This window comes from Carettochelys insculpta, chromosome 8, assembly GCF_033958435.1.
Source record: "Carettochelys insculpta isolate YL-2023 chromosome 8, ASM3395843v1, whole genome shotgun sequence".
NCBI lineage: Eukaryota > Metazoa > Chordata > Testudines > Carettochelyidae > Carettochelys > Carettochelys insculpta.
In genome coordinates this window covers 53689187-53712675 of record NC_134144.1, presented here as the reverse complement: position 1 = coordinate 53712675, position 23489 = coordinate 53689187, and the positions used below count along the sequence as shown (strand labels likewise).

Here is a 23489-nt window from a genome sequence, read left to right as displayed (position 1 = left end):
ATCTTTGGATTGTATGACTCTCTGTTGTCCTTAATAATTAGATTAGTCTAAATTACAACCTGTGCCAAAACATTCATGCTGATATTTTTAGCATGCTAGCTGGAGCAGATCTAGTATGAGTCAGTCTAACCAGTCTGAGAGGCATGTTTCCAGATGCAGTGTAGAAATAAGCTCTATGGCTTGTTCCCCTGATGTGGCTTTCTTTAGGGGTTTATGTACCCATGTGTAGCTGGGGAGCAGGTTTTAGGTTTTTGTAGCTGCTACTCCAGTCATAACACAGACAGGATTCTAGAGTAGCACAAAGTTGCCCTAAAGCAGGGCAAGATTTGGGTCTTAGTCCTCTGTTTACATCTAGGAAAGGTAGCTGTCACCAATACCCTATTATGGTAATATTGTTCAGCATCTCTCATCCTATAACAGTGTGCCTACTCCAACTCTCTTCCTTCCCATATCCTTTCTACTAATCCACACACAAATTGAGATACAGCTTAAGTAAATACCCAGATTTTTGTAATGATTTTTCAACTTTGATCAAAATATATAACAAGAATAAATGCATTTGGGAAAATGCCACCTACCTTTCTTTGTCTAAATGTAAAGCAAAGAAGGACAGCAACAAAGAAGCCAGTTAGTTTATAGTTCTTTTTTCTTCATTTTTTGTTACTTAAGATATCATAAGTGAATCATTAAAACAAGTGTTGGAATAACAAGGTATAATCAAACTACTCCAGGCAGCAAACTACACGTAACGTATTTTTAGTGTAACTGTTTTCACACAGGAAATTACTGAATTGAGTAAGTATCAGAGAGAGAGCTTTGTTTGACTGTATCTGCAAAAAACAACAAAAAGTCCTGTGGCATCTTGTAGATTAATAGATTTTTGGAGCATAAGCTTTCATAGACAAAGACCCACTTTTTCAGATTCATATATGAAAGTTTATGCTACAAAAAATCTGTTAGTCTATAAGGTGCCACAGGAATTCTCATTGTACTGAAATGGAATAATAACAGCTTGTGAGTTATAATATAGTTTACTAGCTAATCTACTTGGCATTGCCGAGGTCTGCAACTCAATTAAGATCTGTGGGGTTATTCTGAAAATAAAAGGAAAATATACATCATTTAAATAAATGATTGTATTTTTTTCAAAAATAGTGTTATATCAGTGAAGTTTAATTTTTATTTTGAATCTCCTAAGCAGGGTGATTGTTAAAATTTGTCCATGTAATTTTTTTTTAAATGGGATTTCCATCAGGTGTATTTTTTCATCTCTATAAACTCTTCTCATTTGCTACATTATAACAAAAAATGCTATAGTAAATTTGATTTCCAATAACATTTCTCTTAGTTTTCAAACCTTAAGTACTGAATTAGATGTGCCAAAACAAAGCCCTATTCCAATTTTCTCTGTTTTTATCTATTTTCTGTGAAGTTTATCCAGAAGCAATCCTATTCCAGTTTCATCCTATTTTTCTAGCTCATCTTGCTTAACTCTCTTCCAACAGTAACTCAGTTATGACAGTTTTGATTATTGTACTTAATTTGATGATTCTGTTTCTTTTCTGTTTGGTTTTATGAGACCCAATCCCATTCTAAGCACATCCCATTTTCCTGGCATAACCAAAACCTAGAGCTGCTGTAGTTATGATAAGAGGAATTTGGTGGTCCTAGCTCTTACCATTTAGGAGGATTTATTGATCAAATAGATGTTGAGGTGTATTGTGTTCAACTATAGAAAAAGTATGATGGAAGTCATATTCCAGATTGGTGTGGCATATCTCAAGTATATAGGATGAAATGTTGTGATTTTTCTGAACTTTAATACATATGCATCAAATAGCAGATGGAAGAGTTGGAAGGAAAAAAAAAAGCAGATTAAAATCTTACCCAGAATACTGTAACAGATGTAGTCTGATTATGATGTACACACATGACAATGCCATCTTTGTCTTGCTGTACATTAATTCTGTGCATGACTTTGTAGTTTTGTGAAGTAATGGTTCATTTGTATTTTCCCTCAAGAAATGTGTGAATCAGGGCTTGACTCTGATCTATCTTCACTCCAGTTGTCTCCTATTGCAGCTCCATTAATCTCAGTGGATCCAGAGGTGTAAGAGAGATCAGAATCAACACAACAATATTTCACTTCTACAGTCAGAATGTATTGAACAAGAAAACTGTTAAATGGCAACATAATGTCATGATGACTGCAATGTTCTTATTCCAAATGTATAAAACTAAGAATTTTTCCTCTGATTGTTTATTTTGTTTGTTTACGTGCCATGGTCCAACTAGTCTTTATGCAGAAAAAATGTCATAGTTCAAAACTGCAAAGAGGGAGTGAATAAGAAGTTGAAAATAGCCTTCCTATGTACTGGAACAGTTCAGAACTTCACAATAGGCAGGCTTTGGTTGTTTGGGATCTTAAGGCTGCTTATGGAGAGAGTGGTATAAAAAAATTTCATTTGTATGACAGCAGTGACTATGGGACCTCATTGTTCTGAGAACTGTACAAATCTATTCTAAAATTTTAGGGCGATGAGCGATCCTGTTTTTTAAAGGAACGGTCTGATATTTAAGATCTCCTGAAGTTGTCCTGATTTTTTTTTAAATGACTGAAAAATTGTCCCATATTTTCTATGCCTTCCCATCAGTACTGGTGAGCTCTGTTGCTGGCTGAATCTCTGTTTGCTGGCCACCTGCCCATCAGTAACTAGTGTGGGAGTCCAGTGGCCAACAATGGAGGTTAGGCTACGTCTACACGTGCACCCAACTTCGAAATAGATTATTTCGATGTTGCGACATCGAAATAGGCTATTTCGATGAATAACGTCTACACGTCCTCCAGGGCTGGCAACGTCGATGTTCAACTTCGACGTTGCTCAGCCCAACATCGAAATAGGCACAGCGAGGGAACGTCTACACGGCAAAGTAGCACACATCGAAATAAGGGAGCCAGGCACAGCTGCAGACAGGGTCACGGGGCGGACTCAACAGCAAGTCGCTCCCTTAAAGGGCCCCTCCCAGACACACTTTCATTAAACAGTGCAAGATACACAGAGCCAACAACTAGTTGCAGACCCTGTATATGCAGCACGGACCCCCAGCTGCAGCAGCAGCAGCCAGAAGCCCTGGGCTAAGGGCTGCTGCCCACGGTGACCACAGAGCCCCGCAAGGGCTGGAGAGAGAGTATCTCTCAACCCCCCAGCTGATGGCCGCCATGGAGGACCCCGCTATTTCGATGTTGCGGGACGCGGATCGTCTACACGTCCCTACTTCGATGTTGAACGTCGAAGTAGGGCGCTATTCCCATCCGCTCATGGGGTTAGCGACTTCGACGTCTCGCCGCCTAACGTCGATTTGAACTTCGAAATAGCGCCCAACACGTGTAGACGTGACGGGCGCTATTTCGAAGTTACTGCCGCTACTTCGAAGTAGCGTGCACGTGTAGACGCAGCCTTAGTGTGCAAGAGTGGTGGTGGCTCAAGGCTGCACTGTATGGGGCTGGCCATTCTTTCTGCTGGTCCACTGGTCCTGTTACAGGACCTGCTGGTCTTGCAGCCTCCACTGAATTCTGGTTCTCTGGCAGCAGGACCCATTTCATTTCTGGCCTGCACTGTCTGTGTGCCACGTGGGGAGGTGACAGGCAGAGTCTGGTTATATATCATCTCTGCTCCCCACCCATTAGCCCTTTACATGTTCCCCTTTAAGTATCCCCTTCCTGTTTGTCCCTTCATTTCTCCCAGCCTGGCTACTCCTCCTTATCCCCACAGAGGTATGTGTTCCACTGCTACTGCTGTGCCAGAAAAGCAGACTTGGTCAGAGTAGTCAGCTCACCAACAGTCTGGTCAGCAGGCTCCTTCCTTTCCCCACTGCACCTGGCTATGCTGGGCTCCCCTAGAAAACCTTAAACCCTCTGGACCAGGGTGCTGGAAGGAGCCTGCTTCCACACAGCTCTGGCACAGGGAAACCTCTCTGTCCCACAGTTAAGCTCTGAAGTGGTGAGGGGGGAGCTATTTCCAGCTTGTGTGCACCCTGATCCTGTAAGCTTCACTACAGACACTAGGGCAGGGGCTTAGAATCCTCTTCAACCAACCCACTCCCCTCCCTGACATCTTATCCTCAAGGATTGTGGGGCTGCTGTATCCTTTAAGCACCCATGCTCTCTAGCTGGGTTCACTGAAGCCCTTGAAGTCAGGTACTCTGACCATGGTGCACAGTGTATCCTTAGGCTTACACCACTCATGCCCACAGTGTAGTAGGAGGGCAGAAGATGGCTGGATTATGTCAATGGCCAGCAACATGCTTAAAGCAGTACCCGTCTTTTGACACTGTGTGGGCAGGAAAGGACAAGCAGGAGCAGGGGTGTGGGTGGGATGAGAGATGAGCTCTGTAAAGACACAGGCCAGGTCATGCCTTCCTCCTCCTCCCCTGGAGCTGGGAGCTGCTCCCATTCCTTCCCTCATGCTGAAATGCTGCTGCGGGCCACATTCTGGTGTGAACCCTGGAAGAAATCTGGGAGGGCAGACTGTGACCTTTCATGCTATACTTTGGGAAGATGCAGCACCCAATACTAGGAGAAGTGGGTCCATCCTGGGGCTTCAGCCAGGCCTGGAGTGTGGAGTGCACTGGGCAGGGATGTTTAGGGTGGCTGGTCACTTCCCATGAGTGATAGAGGTGGTCAGTTTTGTGTGTGTGTGTGTGTGTGTGTGTGTGTGAGAGAGAGAGAGAGAGAGAAGAGAGAGAGAGAGCTTTCCCCATATGAACCCTAAAGCCTTAATGATAAGAAGGCAAATAAAAAGAATTCAGCTAAGCAATATTATTTAATAAGGTCTCGGTCAACTTGATGTTAATGTGAATGTTTGTATTGCACGGCTTTGATTCATTTGCTGTCAAACTGAGTTAAATATGAGTAATTTTACAAGGTGTCCCACATACAGGTTAAGGAAATGTGGTCACCCCATAAAACATGGTTCCTCCCAGATTCTGCAGGAATTTATTCTTGGCCCAATGATTGTTATCTAGGGTGACTATATCTCCCTGTCTCAAATATGGGTCAGGAGGATACTCACAGGGAGGGAGAAGTGGCTCCTCCTGGTTGCACGAAGCCCTGGGGAGTTGGCGCATGCCCCCTCAGCCTGGGGGAAGCAGCAGCCATGGGCACTCCCATCCCCATCCTCCAGCCCCCGAGGGCCTAAATTCATCCCTTTTAAAAAATAAGTTGGGATGCCTTTTTGGAGTCCCAAATACAGAACCGTCCTGCCCAGTATGGGACGGTTGGTCATCCTATTGTTATCTTTAAATATAATGTGGAAGAAAATACAAGATCATTGTTTTTAAGCTTTTGCAGATTATGTTAGTTGATGAAATAATAAATAACTATGGGAACAGATCAATTATACAATTCCAGCTGTATTGCTTGGTATGCTGGGCATATCTGAACAACATATGTTTTAATATAATTAAATAATTAATTTAAATATGACTGTCAGTCACACTTACAAGATGGGAGACAGTATTATGGGATGCACTGACATTGAAAAGGATTTGACGATAATGGTAGATAGCTAGTTGAATCCGAATTCCCAGTGTGGTGCTGTAAGAAAGAAAGCAAATGTGATTATTGGATGTATAAGCAGGGGGGAATATCAAGAGGAGTCAGAAGGTGATATTACAAATGTGTATACCAACAGGGAGACCATTACTGGAATACTCTGTCCGGTTGTGGTGTTCAAAACTTCAAAAATGATACTGGCAAATTGGAAAAGATAATGAGAGTCTAAAGCAGCTCAATCTATTTAGTTTATCCAAGAGAAAGTCAAGAGGTCACCTGATCATGATCTACAAATACCTATATGGAAAAAAAGATGTGTGATAGATGGCCCTTTAATCTAACATAAAAAGACATAAAGAGACCCAATTGTTTGGAAGCTGGAGAAAGACCAATTAAAGCTAGAAGGAAGGCATATATTTTTAACAGTGGGGGTCATTAATTGTTGGAAAAAATTGTGAGTTTACAATAAAAAAGGCTAACAACAAAACAAGCTTTAGATTATTACTTTCTCTAGTTTTCCCAGTGCTTCCTGTTAGCTCATTATCATCTCTTAAATAGTAAGCTCCATAGGGCAAGAACTATGTTTATCTATGCCTTTCTAAAGGATATGAGACTGGTTTGTGAATACTTTAATGAATTTGTCCCCACCTGTTACAGACTATAAAACATCCAACGAACTTGACTGATGATTTGCATAAACAAGATGCTGGAATGGCTGCTGTTTTCTGGCAATATTTTTAAGGGATTTTATACCCTCTTTTTCTTTAATCTAATCTGGGCTATGTATATAGTAGAGTGTTTTATTGTCTGTAGTGGTCAATCTAACTTTAAAAGGACCAAAAGAAGACAGAGTCCTTCAAGTGAACAATAAAAAGACAGTCTTTATGAGGTGGATTTACGTGGACTTTCTTTGATTAGTCTATGGAAACAAACAAACAAATCTTCATTGCCAAGCAAAGAAGCCAGAACTTGGTGTATGCCAGAAGGAACCAGAAGATACTACGGCTAAAATTTTCGGAGTGGCCTAAGTGACTTGAGAACCTATATTCTATTAAAAGTAATTAAATTTTAGGTTTTTTTACACTTAGGAAACTTTATCCTAGGTCTATCTGGAGTGAAGAAGTCAGACCTGTGGGACTGCTTAAGGCTCTGTCTACATTGAACTGCATACAGTGGCACAGCTGTGCTGCTAAAGTTTTGCCTCTCTAAGGCAAGCAACATGGCAGCTCTTTGTATGCAGGAGACAGTGCTCTTGCTGACAAAATACAGCCACTCCCAATGAGAGGCAGTAGCTTTATTGATGGGAGAGCATCGTCTGCTGAAAAAAGAGATGTCCACACTGATGTGTTTTGTGAATAATTTTTTTGTTGGTCAGGAGCTGGTGGTTTTTGTTCATACCCCTGACTGACACAAGTGTTTTACTGATGAAAGTGCAGTGTGGACATAGCCTAAGCTATGGCAAGCTGCCTGTGGACTGCAGCTCTGTCCAGTCTTTTCAGGGCTGTCTTGCAACATAGCAACACTTGTGTCTTCCATTCAAAAACTCTCCATACCCCAGAGCTTCTGAGAGAGTCCCCAGAGAAAAGTTTTATGACTGTCTTCCATTATGCTTATGCAGGAGGAGCTTTTTGAACGGTGGTGGGCAACCTGCGGCCTGTTGGTTGCATGCAGCCCATGGGGGTTCTATGCATGGTCTGCAAGCTTTTTTTATAGCTTTCCATCCACATAGGTTCATTTTTCCCCACTGGTACTACTGAAGTGGCATGCATGTAAAGCAAGGGCATGTGAAGTGAGATGTGAGCTGATGACACACAGTGTTGACTGCAAGAGCTGTGCTCTCCCCCTCTCTTCCAATCAAAGAGCTTTTACAGTTCAGTCAGCACACTCTGCAAATTTAAGGTATGCAGGCGTGGTTAGCAAAACTACCCTGTTCCAGGAAACCATCTTGGTTACAACAATCTTGCAGCCTACTGACATGACAGAAGACCACTCATGGCCCACTCACTAGCGTAGGTTGCTCGTTACTCTTTTAGAGCCTCTTTACTCCACTATGGCCCTTTTCTGTCTTATGGAGGTCAGAGCAAGGATGAGAAGCTTAACCAAAAATGCTGTTTAGAATAGTTCTTTAATATAACTCCTGGTCTGCAATGGCACGTAGCATGGCACAGGGGAGGACTTGAATGTGGCTCTAAATTAAATGAGGTCCCAGACCATAATGGCATTTGTTTCCCTCTGCACTAGGATAGCAAGAATTCCATTTTGCAAAAAAGTCTTAGGTTTTAACATATATTTTCTTTCCTCACTGTAACAAAAACATTACCTTTCAGAATTGTTTTTAAAGTCATGCTCTTGATGTTAGGATGCTCACCTAGGATATGGGAGAGTTTCAAAGCCCTGTTCTGAATCAGAAAAGCACAAGCCTGGTTTTGTGCATTCTAGAGGGTAAGACCCCTGGGTGATTGGTTATTCCTGGGCGACATGTGCTCGCTCTCTCTCTCATTTTGATCAGAAATTCCAACTTGGCCCTGAGAAACATTCCTAATGAAAATTTAATCAAAACAGATATACATCTGTGCAAAGCTTTGGTTTTAACAAATTGACATTTTTTTGATTAAAATACCAACGTTGTGGTATATACTGGCATAAGAACTGTTTTGGCTACCAGCACAGCATACAGTATCCCCATGACAGCTGAGAATTTGGGCCATAATATTTTTACATTACCTCTGAAATTGACGTGTTTCAAATATACTTGTCTTGCTCTAAATCTTTGACAGTGTGTATCCATATTTCCAGAGTGACTTTAGGATAAAAATCATTGCTCTGAGAGGCTAAATTGAGCAAAGGTGATGCACTGGTTGGGGGGAGATGCAGGGTCATGTGCTCCCCAAGTTTTCTGTCAGGGTTTCTCTTTTATTTTTATATTTTTTTACTTATTTTTGAGGTGAGCGGTTTCAAAATATGTGCTCCCCCTTTATCCCCAGTTATAAGTTGCCTCTGAAATATGGACATCAATATTGCCCATCTCTCATATAATCCTACTAGGTGACCTCCCACTTCCAGGAGGAAAAAAAACATATCTACTAGAGTTATTCTATGAACCTTGGTTTGCGGGTGATACAGCTCAGTGAAGAATACCCCAAAAGCAAAAGCTCCCAGGTTTCTATAGGGAATAGGTGAACTGTGTTCCCCTGCAAGCCTCTGACCATCAAACAGCATTAGTCAGATGCCATTAACATTTGTCTTCCTCTGACTTGCTGTTTCTGTCCATCTCCTAAGCTCTCTAGGAGTATCTGTACACAAGAGCCTAAACTCAAAACAAACTATGCAATTTGCATTGCTTATTTCGAGTGTAGTTTGAAATAGGCTATTTCGGCATTTGGCATTGTCTAACCAGTGCCAAAGGCTGAAATAAAGCACTATTTCCAGGCATCCATTAGACCTCCTGCAAGAAGATGAATAGAGATATTGCAATAGTGCACCTGTTATTTTGAAAACTATTTTGAAATGAAGGGCATGTGTCAAAGACATAGAGTAGCTATTTCAGGATACCTCCAGTATACCAAAATAGCTCTGCCATGTAGATATATCCTAGCTGAGCATGAATCTCTGGTGCAGAAGAAGGCCATGTTTGGGTAGTTGTAAGAGAATGGTCTGGTATGGGAGATTAGTCAAAGTGCAAGAAGCAAGGGAAGGCAGATGAAAGGAACTAGGGACAGAGAAAAATGTATCCAGATGTGTGCCTTCTATCTGTTCAGTCATTTTAATTTATATTTGGTTTGTCTATCTGATCCACTCTCTATATGCTCACTGTAAGGGGCAGAGAACTGTCCATGTATGTTTGCTCAGTATCCAGCATGCTTTTTTAGTTCTACTTTAATAAAAATAATATTAACAACGCTTTTATATGGCATAGAGGACACTGAAAGCACAAAACTGAATATAACCTGCAAAACATTTCAGAACAGGTCTATGGTTCAACTTCCTTCTCCTTTTTCTAAAATAGACAGCTCTGAACCATTGAGATGTTTTTGTTTTTTCCTGTGGAATTGACAAAGGCTGGCCTGATTTTGTAATGCTCTTCATTTGTGCAGATAACACATTCAACTTCTATAGTTTTTTGTTCCTCAGTTACAGGCCTCGGCTTTTTATTGGTTGGTGTAAGGGTGAATGTGGAGGAATGAAATGGCCATTTGGCCTTTTTGACTCTGTAATATATGGTAAGAATAATATTAACAGTTGACACAATATTCCATTCACCCTTGGGCAAAGTAGCAAACAAAGATCTGAATCTCTGAAAGCTATAAGGAGGTCTATTTCTCCCCTTTGGAATGTCTCCAGTGCATTTTTTTCCCACTACTGAGTACTGACACCTCAGCAGCCCCAGAATGGCTGGGTGCAAAGGAATGGGGAGCTGGCTGCATCCTGGCTCCTCTTTTTTTTTTTTTTAAACAAAAGAGGCACTGGGCATTTCCATGGCTGTTACTCATTATCCTTTCTATTTACCGAAGTATTCTGGGTAAATTAGACTTAATAAAGGTTTAAAAATTGCAAGGAGGAAAAAAGAGAAAAGTGAGTTGGAAGGAAACTAAAATTAAAAGGTTATTTTGGAAACTGACACCTGCAATTAGAGTACAAGATAATTGTCATCTTGTCATGAAAAACAAACACAAATGAAAATGTTCCATGAGTTACCAGAGCCACAATTTTGTTCCATTGAGAGAAATGAATTAGAATGCCACAATGTCCTGTAAATTCTTTCTATGAGATAATGATAAATCTATGTCTATGTCTCTGTCTATTGTGTGGTCATAGGCTCAAATAACATGCATGCAAGCCACAATTTAAAAATTGTTATCTCACTCCCCCCCTCAGACTCATCTTGTCAGCCTTACCACAAAGTAAAGCAGATTTTGGGATCAATGCAAGTAGTTATAAATAACATATGAAAACTTCTACAAATTAAACATACCTGGGAAGTGTGCCATATAACTAAGCAAACATTGTGCTATTGTGTACCACGCTGTAGAAAAATACTTTGTGTTGCAAAGCCAAACGTAGTGCCCTGTCAGCTTGTGGAATCCACAGTCCCAAGTTAGGAACTCATGGTAATATACAATGTAGAGGACAGTTAGGTGCTAAGAATGGGAGACACTAAAGCAGAGTACCAGTCTTCACTTGGGATTCAGACCACCCTTTTTATCAAACTAAATAAATAAAAAGTGCCCTTTATAGCAAGAGCACTTCCCCAGAAGAGGGAGGATCGGATTCAAACTCCCCTGTATTTGAGAGAAAGAGGCGTTGAACTCAGAGTGTGGCCACCCAGTGCCCTAGCTACTTGGCTCCAGGATGGTGGTACCAGTGGGACATTGTGACATGCATCTTCCCCTGTTAAAGCTGCTCCACTCTGTATGAGATATTCATGAGTCCAACGAGCAACCAACAATGCCTGTGTAGTCCAGCAGTTAGTGCACTGTCCTGGGATGAGGGGACGTCAGGTTCTTGGCCATATTCTAATGACTATTTGATTATTTATTCAACTGCCTTAACCACAAGACAGTCCTAATACTACCTGCAATCTTATCCTTCATTTTCAACCCAATTATTACCTCTGTAGGAGTCCCACAGACAATGTCCCCACTTCCTTCAGCACCCAGGTTAATTCACTGAGCACTGAATGAGGTAGAGGTCTTCTGAAAAAAATAACACGATGACCATATAATAAAATCTTGTACCATAATGAATATTAAGGTTGTAGAGGCACCTTCCTATCTGGCATTCCCTTGCTTTAGAGTGCTTGATTTTTCAATTTGAATAATAGTTTGACACAGTTTTTGTGTCATTTCCTATATTTTTAAAGAAAAAAGACAAAAACAAATTCAGCTGTATGCAACCGTACCAACCTCCAATGAAGTATCAATATTTGTGTTTGAACCCTGTATATTCCCCAGTGAAAACAATTTTTGCCACTTGAACTGACAGACTAGCTGGCATGGGGCGTTGGCTCTGTGGACAAGCCTCTTAACAAAGACATTTCACAAACTGTTCTTTTGTCACCTTGAAGTGCTCTGTGTTCCAAAATATCTGCATACTGTGTATTAACCCCTCCTCTCAACTCTGTGTTCCCTGGTCCTTCCTGTGCTCTGTCTCCCTTCTGAGGGATCTGTAGCTCTTTCCCCAGTACTACTCTTTCTCCCATGGCTGTGACCCCAGCATTCTGTGTGTGGTTCTAACACCTCCCCTATGTCTGTAACCACCTGTTGTTTGATCTATTTTGTCTGTGTCCTGTAGAAGTTCAGTTCTCTGTGGAATTCTGAAGTGCAGAGGGCATACATGCAGACCTTTAGAAGTGTAGCCTTGTGATTACTTTGGGGTGTGAAATGCACTTGTTACTAATAACATCTTTCCAATGCACTGCAATTAAGGAAGTTGGCTAAATAAAGCCTGAGAGTTTCTCACAAGATATCTATACTGCAAATCTTCTGACCCAGGGTTATGGAATAAAGCTAACTTTTTATTAGGTCTAATGAGACCTATGTCTCAAGGCAAATACCAGGCTTCAGGCTCACTGCAAAGCCAATTTTAAAATGATCTTTGTACCTTTGCTTATTCCTACTTGTATTATAGCTTTAGTTTCATTTGCACTATTTTGGTAAGACATAAATGGTTATTTACCTGATCACCTGAGCTCAAGTTTTGGGTCAAAGTTGAACAGAAGCTTAAAATTTTGTTGGGGTACTGCCAGAAAAAGTTGAGTTCCCTAAAACACACACACAGAATCTGGTAATTTATAATTCAGACAAATCTCAGTGACTTTACGCATTCCTGGCCCCAAAGCAACCTCTGCCAGATTACAGTAAACTGCAAACAATGATGATGGAGCTATTTAAAAAGTACCAGTGATATAGTAATTTTTATCAATCCACATGTTTAGTTGCTTTACACCCCTCTTTTTCCTCTCATACCATCACATACCATTTCACCTATATATATATATATATATATATTTTTAATGTATGACTTGTGTGGAAATGCAAGTGTTTAATGGGACACAGTACCCTAAAGTTTAGCAAAGAAAATGTGAAGTAGCTAACCAATGGCAAATGTATGCAGAATTAGCCCAGAATATAATAACTAGAGTTCCATTGTGGCCAGGACACTAAGGGTATGTCTGCACTCAAGGGAAGATTAAATCACTTGCAGGCATTCTTCCAGAGTTCAGTTTAGTGCACCTGGTGGGGACATGGTAAAGTGAACTGTCATAGAATTACTATTGACCCCAGTATTCCTGGAATTTTCAAGGAATAACCGACATCAACAGGAGAATTTTTTCCCATCCATCTCCTGCTGTGTAGACAGTGGCAAAAATCAATTTTAGATGTGCCAGCTCCAGCTATGCAATCCTCGTAGCTGGATTTGTGTATCTAAAATTGATTTTAAGTCCCAGTGTAGGCCTGGCCAAAGTTTAGCACCCATTAGCTACGTCTACACGTGCCCCAAACTTCAAAATGGCCACGCAAATGGCCATGTCGAAGTTTACTAATGAAGCGCTGAAATGCATATTCAGCGCTTCATTAGCATGCGGGCAGCTGCGGCACTTCGAAATTGACGCTCCTTGCCGCCGTGTGGCGCTTCCAGACGGGGCTCCTTTTCAAAAGGACGCCGCCTACTTTGAAGTCCCCTTATTCCCATGAGCTGATGGGAACAAGGGGACTTTGAAGTAGGCGGGGTCCTTTCTAAAAGGAGCCCCATCTGGACGCGCCGCGCGGTGGCAAGAAGTGTCAATTTCGAAGCGCCGCGGCCGCCCGCATGCTAATGAAGCGCTGAATATGCATTTCAGCGCTTCATTAGTAAACTTCGAAATGGCCATTTGCGTGGCCATTTCGAAGTTTGGGGCACGTGTAGACACGGCCATTGTATTGGACAAGCTGTGGGGATTTTTTTTTTTAATAATTAAAAGGACAGAAGGGACTGTTGTGATCACCAAGGATGTCCTCTTGCATAGCCACAGGACACAGAATTTTCCCAGAATATTCCTAGAGCATAGCTTTCAGAAGAACATCCAGTCTTGAATTTTGTTTAATAAGAAGGAGCCAGAAAAACACATTTACATTTTATTCAAAAGATGGCCCACTCCAAAGTCACAGCGCCCTTAGCACCACAGCGGTGCATATGTAAGATATTTATGCCACATCATTGGTACTAACTGGTCCTGAGCCTTCTTAGTGGAGGTTCATGTGCACAGTCTTAACCCAAGGACATATTGTTTTACATTATAAAAAAAGGGTTTTTTTTATAGATAAATTGCTCGAATCTAAGAAAGTGTCAAGAGATCTTAACTTGAGAAAACCATCCTACAGGGGTGCTACACAGTTCTTCCACATGCCGCTAGCTTGGATTTTAAAATATTGTAGCATAGAAGTCGATCAGGTTAATTACTTTCAAAACATACAATTTTCCTTCATAGAATAATAGTGTTGGAAGAGACCTCATGAGGTCATCAAGTCCAACCCTCTGCTCAATGCAAGACCAAGTCCAACTAAATCATCCCAGTCAGGGCTTTGTCAAGACAGGACATGAAAACCTCTAGGGATGGATATTTGTAGTAGTAGGCATCTTTCAGTCTGCATAGACTATGGATCGCACCCTTTAAAGTTTCAACTGAGGACTTCATTTACACCGTCTATTGTGACTGTGAAGACCCACACGAGAGTGACAGTCCTTGCTGCATCTCTTGCAGATGTAGTGGGTGTCTGGCAAGTCCTTATTGTGCTTTTTGTGCACTCGCTTCTCCTCTGCTAGCTGTCTGATCTTCTTCTCACCCTTCCGAAGGCCCCTGTGTAACCCCTGCCTCCATCTGCTGCAGTCATCTGCTAGTTCTTCCCAGTTGTCCAGCTCGATGTCTACCTCTCTGAGGTCTCTCTTCTATCTAATATATTCCAGTGTTTCACCACCCTCCTGCTGAAATAGCTTTTCCTAATATCCAACCTAGACCTCTCCCACTTCAACTTGAGACCACTACTTCTTGTTTTGTCATCTGTCACCATTAAAAACAGCCTCTCTCCATCCTCTTTTTAATCCCATTCAGGTAGTTGAAGGTTGCTATCAAATCCCTCCTCACTCTTCTTTTCTGTAGACTAAATAATCCTAAATCCCTTGGCCTCTCCTATAAGTCATTTACTCCAGCCTCCTAATGGTTTTTGTTACTCTCTCCTGAGCTCTCTCCATGTGTCCACATCCTTTTTATAATGTGGGGGCCCCAGAACTGGACACAGTATTCCAGATGTGACCTCATCAGTGTCAAATAAAGGGGAATACTTACTTCCCTAGGTCTGCTAATAGTGCTTCTACTAATGTGTCCCATATGAGGTTAGCCTTCTTGGCCAGAAGGGCACATTGTTGACTGTCATCCAGCTTCTCATCCTCTGTAATGCCCAGGTCTTGTCCTGCAGAACTGCTGCTTAGCTAGTCATTCCCCAACCTGTCACTGTGGTTGGAATTCTTATGTCCTAAGTGCAGCACTCTGCACTTGTCCTGTTTAAAACTTATCAACTTTGTCTTGGCCCAATCTTCCAATTTGTGTAGGTCACTCTGGACCTTATCCCTACCCTTCAGTATATCTACCTCTCTCCTTAGCTTAGAGTTATCCACAAACTTGCTGAGGGTAAATCCATCCCCTCGTCTCAGTTATTAATGACAATGTTGAACAAAACCGGCCCCAGGACTGACCATTGAAGGGCTCTGCTTGATACCAATCACCAACCACACATCAAGCCATTGATCTAACTAGCTTTCTATCCAACTATTTATCCAATCTATACTACTTTAACTTGCTGGCAAGAATACTGTGAAAGATTGTATCAAAACTCTGCTAAAGTCCAGGTCCATAACATCCACAGCCTTTCACATATCCACAGAGACAGTTATTTCATCACAGAAGGCAATCAGGTTGATCAGGCATGATTTTCTTTTGGTGAATCCCTGTTAACTATTCCGGATCACTTTCCTTTTTTCTAATTGCTTAAAAATGAATTCCTTGAGAATTCCCTCCATGTGTTTCCAGGGACTCTTCCTTTTTTTTTAAAAATTGGGCACTACATTTGCCTTTTTTCAATAATCTGGGACCTTTCTCAGTCAGCAGAAATATTCAAAAATAATGATCAATGGCTCTGCAATCACATCAGCCAGTTCCCTCTGCACCCTTGGATGGATTGTGTATGTCCAGGTTTTCTAAATAGTTCTTAACCTGCTCTTTCCCCACTGAGTGTGGCCCACCTCCTACACATACTGTGCTGCTTGATGAAACAGTATGGGAATTGACCTTGTCATTGAAGACAGAAGCAAAAAATCATTGAGTGTTTCAGCTTTTTCCACATCAACTGTCACTAATTTACCCTCCCCATTCAGTAACAGCCCTCACCTTCCATTACCATCTTTTTATTGTGAACATGTCTGTAGAAACCTTTCTTGTTGCCTTTCACATCCCTAGCTACCCGCAACTCCAGTTGCACATTGGTCTTCCTAATTGCACCCACATTTGCCACACAAATTTGCTTCCCCTACCAATTTCTCCCTGTTTGTGAACAACAGGTCATGTTGAGCATGGCCCCTAGTTGGTTCCTTCAGCTCTTCCACCAGAAAGTTGTGCCCAGCATTCTCCAAAAACTTCCTGGATTGTCTGTGTACTGCTGTATTGGTCTCCAACCAGATGTCTTAGTGATTGAAGTTCCACATAAGAACCACAGCTGTGGTCTCGCAGCTTCTATTAAGTGTCCAAAGAAAACCTCATCTACCTCATTCATTTGATCCAGTGGTCTGTATTAGACACACAGCACAACTCTACCGTTGTCACTTCCTCCTCTAAACTTAACCCAAAGACTCTCAAAAGGCTTTTTTTCCCCCTTTTTTTATACGGGAGCTCTGAGCAGTCATACTGCTCTCTAATGTACAGTGCATCTCTTCCACAATTTCCCCCCGCCTGTCCTTCCAAAGCAGTTTATAACTTTACATGACAATGCGCCACTCATATGAGTTGTTCCAGCAAGTCTCTGTTATTTCAATCACATCCTAATTCCTTCACTGTGCCAGGACATTTCATTCTTCCTGCTTGTTTCCCAGGCTTCTTATGTTTGTGTACAGACACCTAATACAACCATCCAGTTGCTTTGCCTTCTGAGTACAATTCAGGGATACTCCTTTGTTGCAGTTTCCTTCTTGTGTTTCTTCCCAGTATTCCACTTCTCCACTTGGCTCAGGTCACTGCCCCGCAAAGAATCTAATTTAAAGCCCTCCTCACTAGGTTTGCAAGCCTGTCTGTGAAGATGTCCCCACCTCCCCAATATAGTCTAAAATGTATCGTGTGAATAGGGCCAAAGGTTGATGACTGCCAACTGGATGTCATAGAAGCTTACAGGGAGATCACACCAAAGTAACTCAGCTCCTCCAAAAGATAAGATGTTTGAAAGAAATTTCTTTTATTGGGTGAGCTTACTGTGGTTGGTTCTATAACAGATATTACCTCACTCACCTTGGTTCTCTAATATCCTGGAATTGATTTGGATAAGTGACTAATATAGTTATCAACTTAGCGGCTCATAATTTTGGTTACCCTAGTAATCATGATAATAGTGGTTTCCTGAACTGGTTCATCTGTGTCTGTCATTGACTGAAATGAAATACAATATGCATGGGTCTGCATTAAGAGCACATGTGTCAAGAATTACTTTATTGTTCTGTGTTTTTCAGGAAAATACAGTAACCATGCAAGAATTTCCAGCTTCTGATGCCTCTTCTGAAAAACTGAGTCCTACACACCAGAATGTAGGGGCTGTTCAAATGAGGATCAAAAGTGCCAACAGCCACCATGATAGACATAGCCAAAGTAAATCAATGATCCTTTCTGACAATGTGAAAGTCAAAGAACCTGTAAGTAAAATTCCCCAAGCATTTCCTGATCTGATTTTTGTAAAACCAAATTAGTATTTTCAGCCTTATTATTAATTCTTCCAGAAACCTTTATGAGTAGAAATCCATCTAGACCTACATGTAGTGGGAAATAACACTTCTTCAAATAGAGTCAGAAGGTAGTAAAGTAAAATTTGTAGCACAAAGCTATATCATAGATTATGTGCTAGAACTTTAATGCCTACTAAACATCTCCACTGTCATGTTTCAGTGTAATAAATGAAGCTGGGCTGAGGTGGAGTGCTTAGTTTTTCTAATATGTACCACTTTTAAAAGCCAGATGCTAAAATCAGGGGCAGAAAGGGAATAGAACAGGGATTAAAACTCTTTGGATAAAGGGCAACTTTGCTACTGACACACCTAAAAGCATCTTGCTCTAACTATTACTGTTTTGGAGATTTCTGATACTAAACATATCTGAATGTGTTAACTGTGAACGGACTTGCATTATTTTTAGCCGTTAAAACAATTTAAAATAAAATACTAACAAACTCTGTTGCCAGTTATGTCCCGGCCCTTGTACTCATTCTGAGCTACTAAACAAACTGATTGGTATGAGTCTCCCCTGGTTAATTTTCTTCTGTAATAGTGGCAACTTGCAGCTGAGGCCATATGATGTTACAAAATTATTTATGCAATGTTAGCTACTCTTTTGGACTCCAGATCAATTTTGTACTGAGTGAATGCAAACGAGTTAGGCTAGCTGGGGAGAGACCCCCAAGACTCAGTCACTCTTCGCAACCATGTGAACTATTCATTGTTCTTCTGGTAGAGAGCTGAATATTTCATAGGAATCCATTATCCTAGCTGAGTTATTAAATGGATTAAGCTTTCTATAGAAATTTTGTTTTTCCTGCATTTTCTCTCCAAGTTCAAAGGGAAAATTAACCCATAACAGTGTCATCTGGGTACCTTGAAAAGTACATGATTTTAATCATACTTTCTCTCTCTCTCTATTTGACTTACATGAATTTAGCTCAGGGAAGCAAAACATTACATTTCTGGATGGAAAACATTGCTTTAGATCATGGCAGACTGGTGACAGAGATTAATTTCTGTATATTTACTTTAAAAGTATTACTTGCCTCAGATACATAGCATGTATTGCTTTGTTTTTATCGTAAATGAAATGTTTCTCAATTATTAACTTGAAACAGTGTTTACAATAATATATTGGAAATACTATCATGCATGATCAGTAAGAACTGTACCTTTGAAAAAGTTTAAAAGTTAAGTATATGTAATGATGCCTAACATATTTTATTGGCTGTGTTTAACAAACGGCACTAGGCTGCAGTTGTTTTTGACAAGCATGAAAACATCACAGCATGAGACTGCAAAAGGAATTATGTAGAGAAATTACAAGTGATCCATCTCTCAATGAATTATCCACCTCAATAGCCTGCAGAACTCAGCTACCAATTAACACCTACTTTATTACATGTTGGGATGTACTTAATAACTTTCATGTGTTTATGCACTATTACCTTGACTGATGCCTCTTGTACAATTAGGCATAATTGGCATATCAATATGCAAAAGTTAAAAGGATTAACCCTCTTAAAACTAATGAGCATTTCTGTATCCAGCTGCTAAATGAGACAAAATTAGCATTTTTCACTTTTGGGCAGGATTTTATCATGCAGTTTCTCATTGTTGATATTACCTTGTTACATAACTTTAGTTTTGGGGGCAGAATGCTGGACTGTTAAAGAGTAAGAGTTCTACAAAGTTAAACTAGGCATAAATATTCACTGCTGTATTCCCATAACCATAGCAGGTACAATGTATGTTCATTAGTAGAAAGCTGAAAAGTTGCTTTGCATTACATTTGTTTAGTAGCTAATTATCTGGAGTGGTATTTTGCTCAGTATATGTCATTTTACGAAACAAATTTGGCTCCAATATCATAGACTGAAAGCTTGCCATGCTACTGATATTCTTTCTGTTTCATTTCTTTTCATCTCTTTTTGCCATGCAGAATTTTCTGACTAGATATTGACACAACAAAAAGTATTCTGACATCTTTGCTCATATAAGCCTGTTAAAGTTGCTTGCTAAAGCCAAACCACAACTTCTTATTAAAATAAGTGCTTGACATATAGTATTACTTGAATGTAAAAAATTTACCAAAAATCTGTACTTTCATGTTGATATATTAGATCCTCCATGCCTGATTAGTAAAATATTTTCAGGGGTGGGGGGAGTGAGGGTATGGAAAGGAGAAGCTATAACCTTTGTTTGTCAAGTGCATTGAAAAGAGTGAAGAGCTCTTTGTGGTTGTTTTGAATAATGTATTTATGTTTTGTACTGTTAGTGGTAAATTTAAATAAACAACATTCAGTGTTTTGCACCCAAAGGAATACAAATCAGTGCTTAAAGATACAGACACCAATATAACAATTAGATCTTATTACACTGTGTTGAGGGGAAAAATAAGATGTATGCTGCTTTATACCAGTTGAGAATCTGGGAGACTTTAAAGAATCTTGCTGTATGTACATAATTGAACTGATTGTGTTCATTAATTGGCAATATTTTGTACTGATTTCTTATAAACTGTATTTTATCATCTTCAATGCTGAGTTTTTTTAACCTAACAATATGAGTGAACTCATAAGGGGATACTGATCTGTGATCTGTTCATGAACATGTTTCTTTTTCTGTTGACCATGGGCCAAATCTTCTGCTCCTAAAACATGAAAAACACAAAACAAAAAAGCAGTAAAGTAGCACTTTAAAGACTAAAAAGTAATTTGTTAGGTGAGCTTTCATGGGACAGACCCACTTCTTCAGACCTGGTTTGAACAAGTGGGTCTGTCCCACAAAAGCTCACCTAATAAATTATTTTGTTAGTCTTTAAAGTGCTACTTTACTGCTTTTTTTGTTTTGATAGTATATAGACTTGCATGGCTTACTCTCTGTTACTAATGAAAAACACATTCACTTCAGCTGGAGTTTAGTGTAAGTTAAGGCAATTAAGGATTTGTTGTGGTTTGAACAGTTAAATATGAGTAAAATATGTTTGAACAAAATAAAAACTCCCAAATCTTGCATGTCAAAAGACAGAAACACATTTATGAAAGACCTCTAGTACAGATTTGTAGAGAAGAGTTTATAATTTTGTGTGAGTGGTTTGTGGCATTCTAAAATATCTATAACTGTGCTTGTGTGCACACATTGGAATCTCCTTTTTAAAAGTGAAGAGCTTATTTTTATAGTGTGACAATGGAGGATATGCAGCATACATTAATAAAGCCAATAAACTGTGCTTTCGGTAGTAGTGAAGGTGCTGATATATACTAGAGAAGCTAGTCAAAGGAAAAGCTTAATGCAGATGCTGATGTCTTTTAGTTTCCGTTATTTACCCTGGAAATGCTTAAGTATTCTGCAAAGGTTGGAACTGATATTAATGTAGAGTTTAAAGAGCATGAATCTTGAAGCTGGACAGAGATTGTAGTTGGCAAGCGATCTTACAGTGTTTCATATTAGTATATCAGTCTGCAATATAAATCAATATTTCTATCACTTAAACCCAGATAAATGTGTTTTGCTTCATACAGACCAAATTAATCAATTAAATGTCTTTTTTAACTAGTGTTTGTATTAAGACTCAGGGTCCATCTTAGACTCACCAAATGCTAATGTGTTAGACTTCTTTCTGATTAACTAGGCATGGTAGTTTATTTAGTGCTATGATACATTATCAGAGAAACGGAAGCAATTTTCTTTTGTTTCTTACTGTTGTGGTCACAGAATACTTGCCAAAGTTCTGTCTAGCCAGAAAAACAGAAATAAAATGGCTAAAAATATTAGCCTTCTGTTTAGCAGAGTTTTTGAGCCATATTATGAGATTGCAGTGTTTGTGCATGTTTACTTCAAATAAAGCTTATAGTCAAGTTTGAGGCTTTGTATAGATTGTCCTGAAGTAGATCCTGATATTTAATTAAAATGACACTAAATCACATTGAATTGATAAGACTTGGCATCTCAAACAAAGGTAATTGCCCGTATTGGTTTTGTACAAAAATAGAGCTGCTTGGAAAATGTGCAGCCAACACAGACTGTCAACTCCATTTATAGATCAATATGTGAAAACCATTGATCAGGCAGGCATGTGTAACAGTAACACTTTGCATTTATTTGTTGTTTTTATATCATGTTAAGGCTTACAGGATTATCGGCTTCCAAAATATTTTGACTTCCTCATAAATATGTTATCAGTTTAATATTCATTTTTAGAAAGGGCTCTAGTCTCTCTCTAATACTCATTTAAAGACAGACTAGAGCCCTTTTTTAAAATGTTTTCAGTTTCATGATTTTTGTCTTACTGCTGTAAGAAGTTTCAGCTAAAAATAGATTATTTCCTTCTCTATAAGATCATTTTGAGATCATTATTAAAATAGTGTATTTACTGGAGGATTTTGAAGATTTGTTATTCTTTCACCCTCCCCTGCCCCCAGAGAAAAACAGGCATTGACAAAAATGTTCTCTCAACAAGTAATTGACTTAATTAATTAAGCATTCTCCCCATTCACAATACTATAAATTAAATAAATATATATCTATCTACACATATAGATATTTTATGCTAAAAAGGGCTGTCCTCACTTTATCTATAAGACTCAAGTCTCAAGTGAGTATGAGAGTGTTTGGGGGGAGACAAATAGACAGAGAAGTCAATATCAATACACACATGCACACACACACTGACACACACATATTTTCCGTGTTTCACTGTCTTATGCAGTAGACACCATTACAAAGGAACAATTTTGACCCATGAGTATCTGAGGTAACTCAGTTGCTCCATGTTCAAATAATTGTCCTAGAACAGTGATAGAAATATGAATGTGCCTGAGGTGACCAAATGTAATAACCATTGGTAAAGGCTTATTTTGTCATGGTAACCACTTTACTTCGCCATGTATTTCAGTGTTATGTATGACATAAGTAGATTTCAGATAAAACAGTGACTTGTTTGAAAGTAATTCAGGCCTATTCCTCCAGCAAAGTTGTTAGTGGAATCATAGAAGTTAGAAATGGAAAAGACCAGTTAGGTAACCTGTTTGTTTTCCTACCATTGAAGGAAAACAAAACAGAATCTTCCAGATGTTTCATATCTATGTAGTTCAAATATATTTTACATAATCAAATCAGAATGTCATTTTACCTCTATTATCCATACAATATTGTATATATATAAAATATTCCCAAATTTTAAATAAAGTCCTAATTCCTAAGGGCTCATATTCTTCAAGTACTCTTATATATGTTAATTTAAGGCATGTGATTTGACAACTAATGTCAATAAGCAGTTGTAGGAAAAGGGCCTTAGTTCTTCCTTGGGCATCCAACTGCACTTCTTAGTGCTGGCCTGGGGCCACATATTGTTGGGTATTGTGAAATCTGAGTCTAGATGAAAATGTAGACCGAACAGTGTAATTTGCTCTATTCTCATTTTTCATGGCTAATGATTTCTTATCAAAAGTTTTTTGTTTTTTTTTTGGTGAGATATACCATTTTTTTCCACACAGGAAAAGCAAGGCTTAGGAAGGCAATTCTGTTTCTAAAATAGAAGTTCTGAAAAAAATTCATTTATGTATTTTGTGGGTCTGCATGTGTTTGTGTCTATATATCTATATTTTATATTTTCCTGTAGATACCAGAACTGAACTGAACTTGGCTAGGAAAGTAATGCTCATTTTATTGTCAAAAGCTCTTTGCATTCAAGATATTTTCAGTATAACATTTCAGCAGCATAATTTGATAGACAACAACATAAGATTGTACAGAAAAGGAAATAACTGGTATCTCTTTCTTTTTGAAAGAGATGGAGTAAATTCATGTCAGCTCTGTTGAGGAAGTGGTGACTGTAACCAGTTTGTGGTGGTTGCTGAATCAACTTGAAGTTCAGACAAGATAATATGTGAATTGGAATTTATGATTTTTGACTTTAACTCAATGTGAC

At 39.5% G+C, this 23489-nt stretch overlaps 1 protein-coding gene across 1 annotated transcript in view; it reads left to right on the top strand.

Annotated features, from left to right (window-relative positions):
- The window catches only part of ARHGAP15 (Rho GTPase activating protein 15), a 500572-nt gene that overhangs the window by 9945 nt on the left and 467138 nt on the right, over positions 1 to 23489 (top strand). The window contains exon 2 of the mRNA XM_075001536.1: positions 17300 to 17479. Coding sequence (XP_074857637.1) covers positions 17315 to 17479 — 165 coding nt within the window. The 5' untranslated portion in view covers positions 17300 to 17314. The remainder of the gene's footprint in view (positions 1 to 17299; positions 17480 to 23489) is intronic.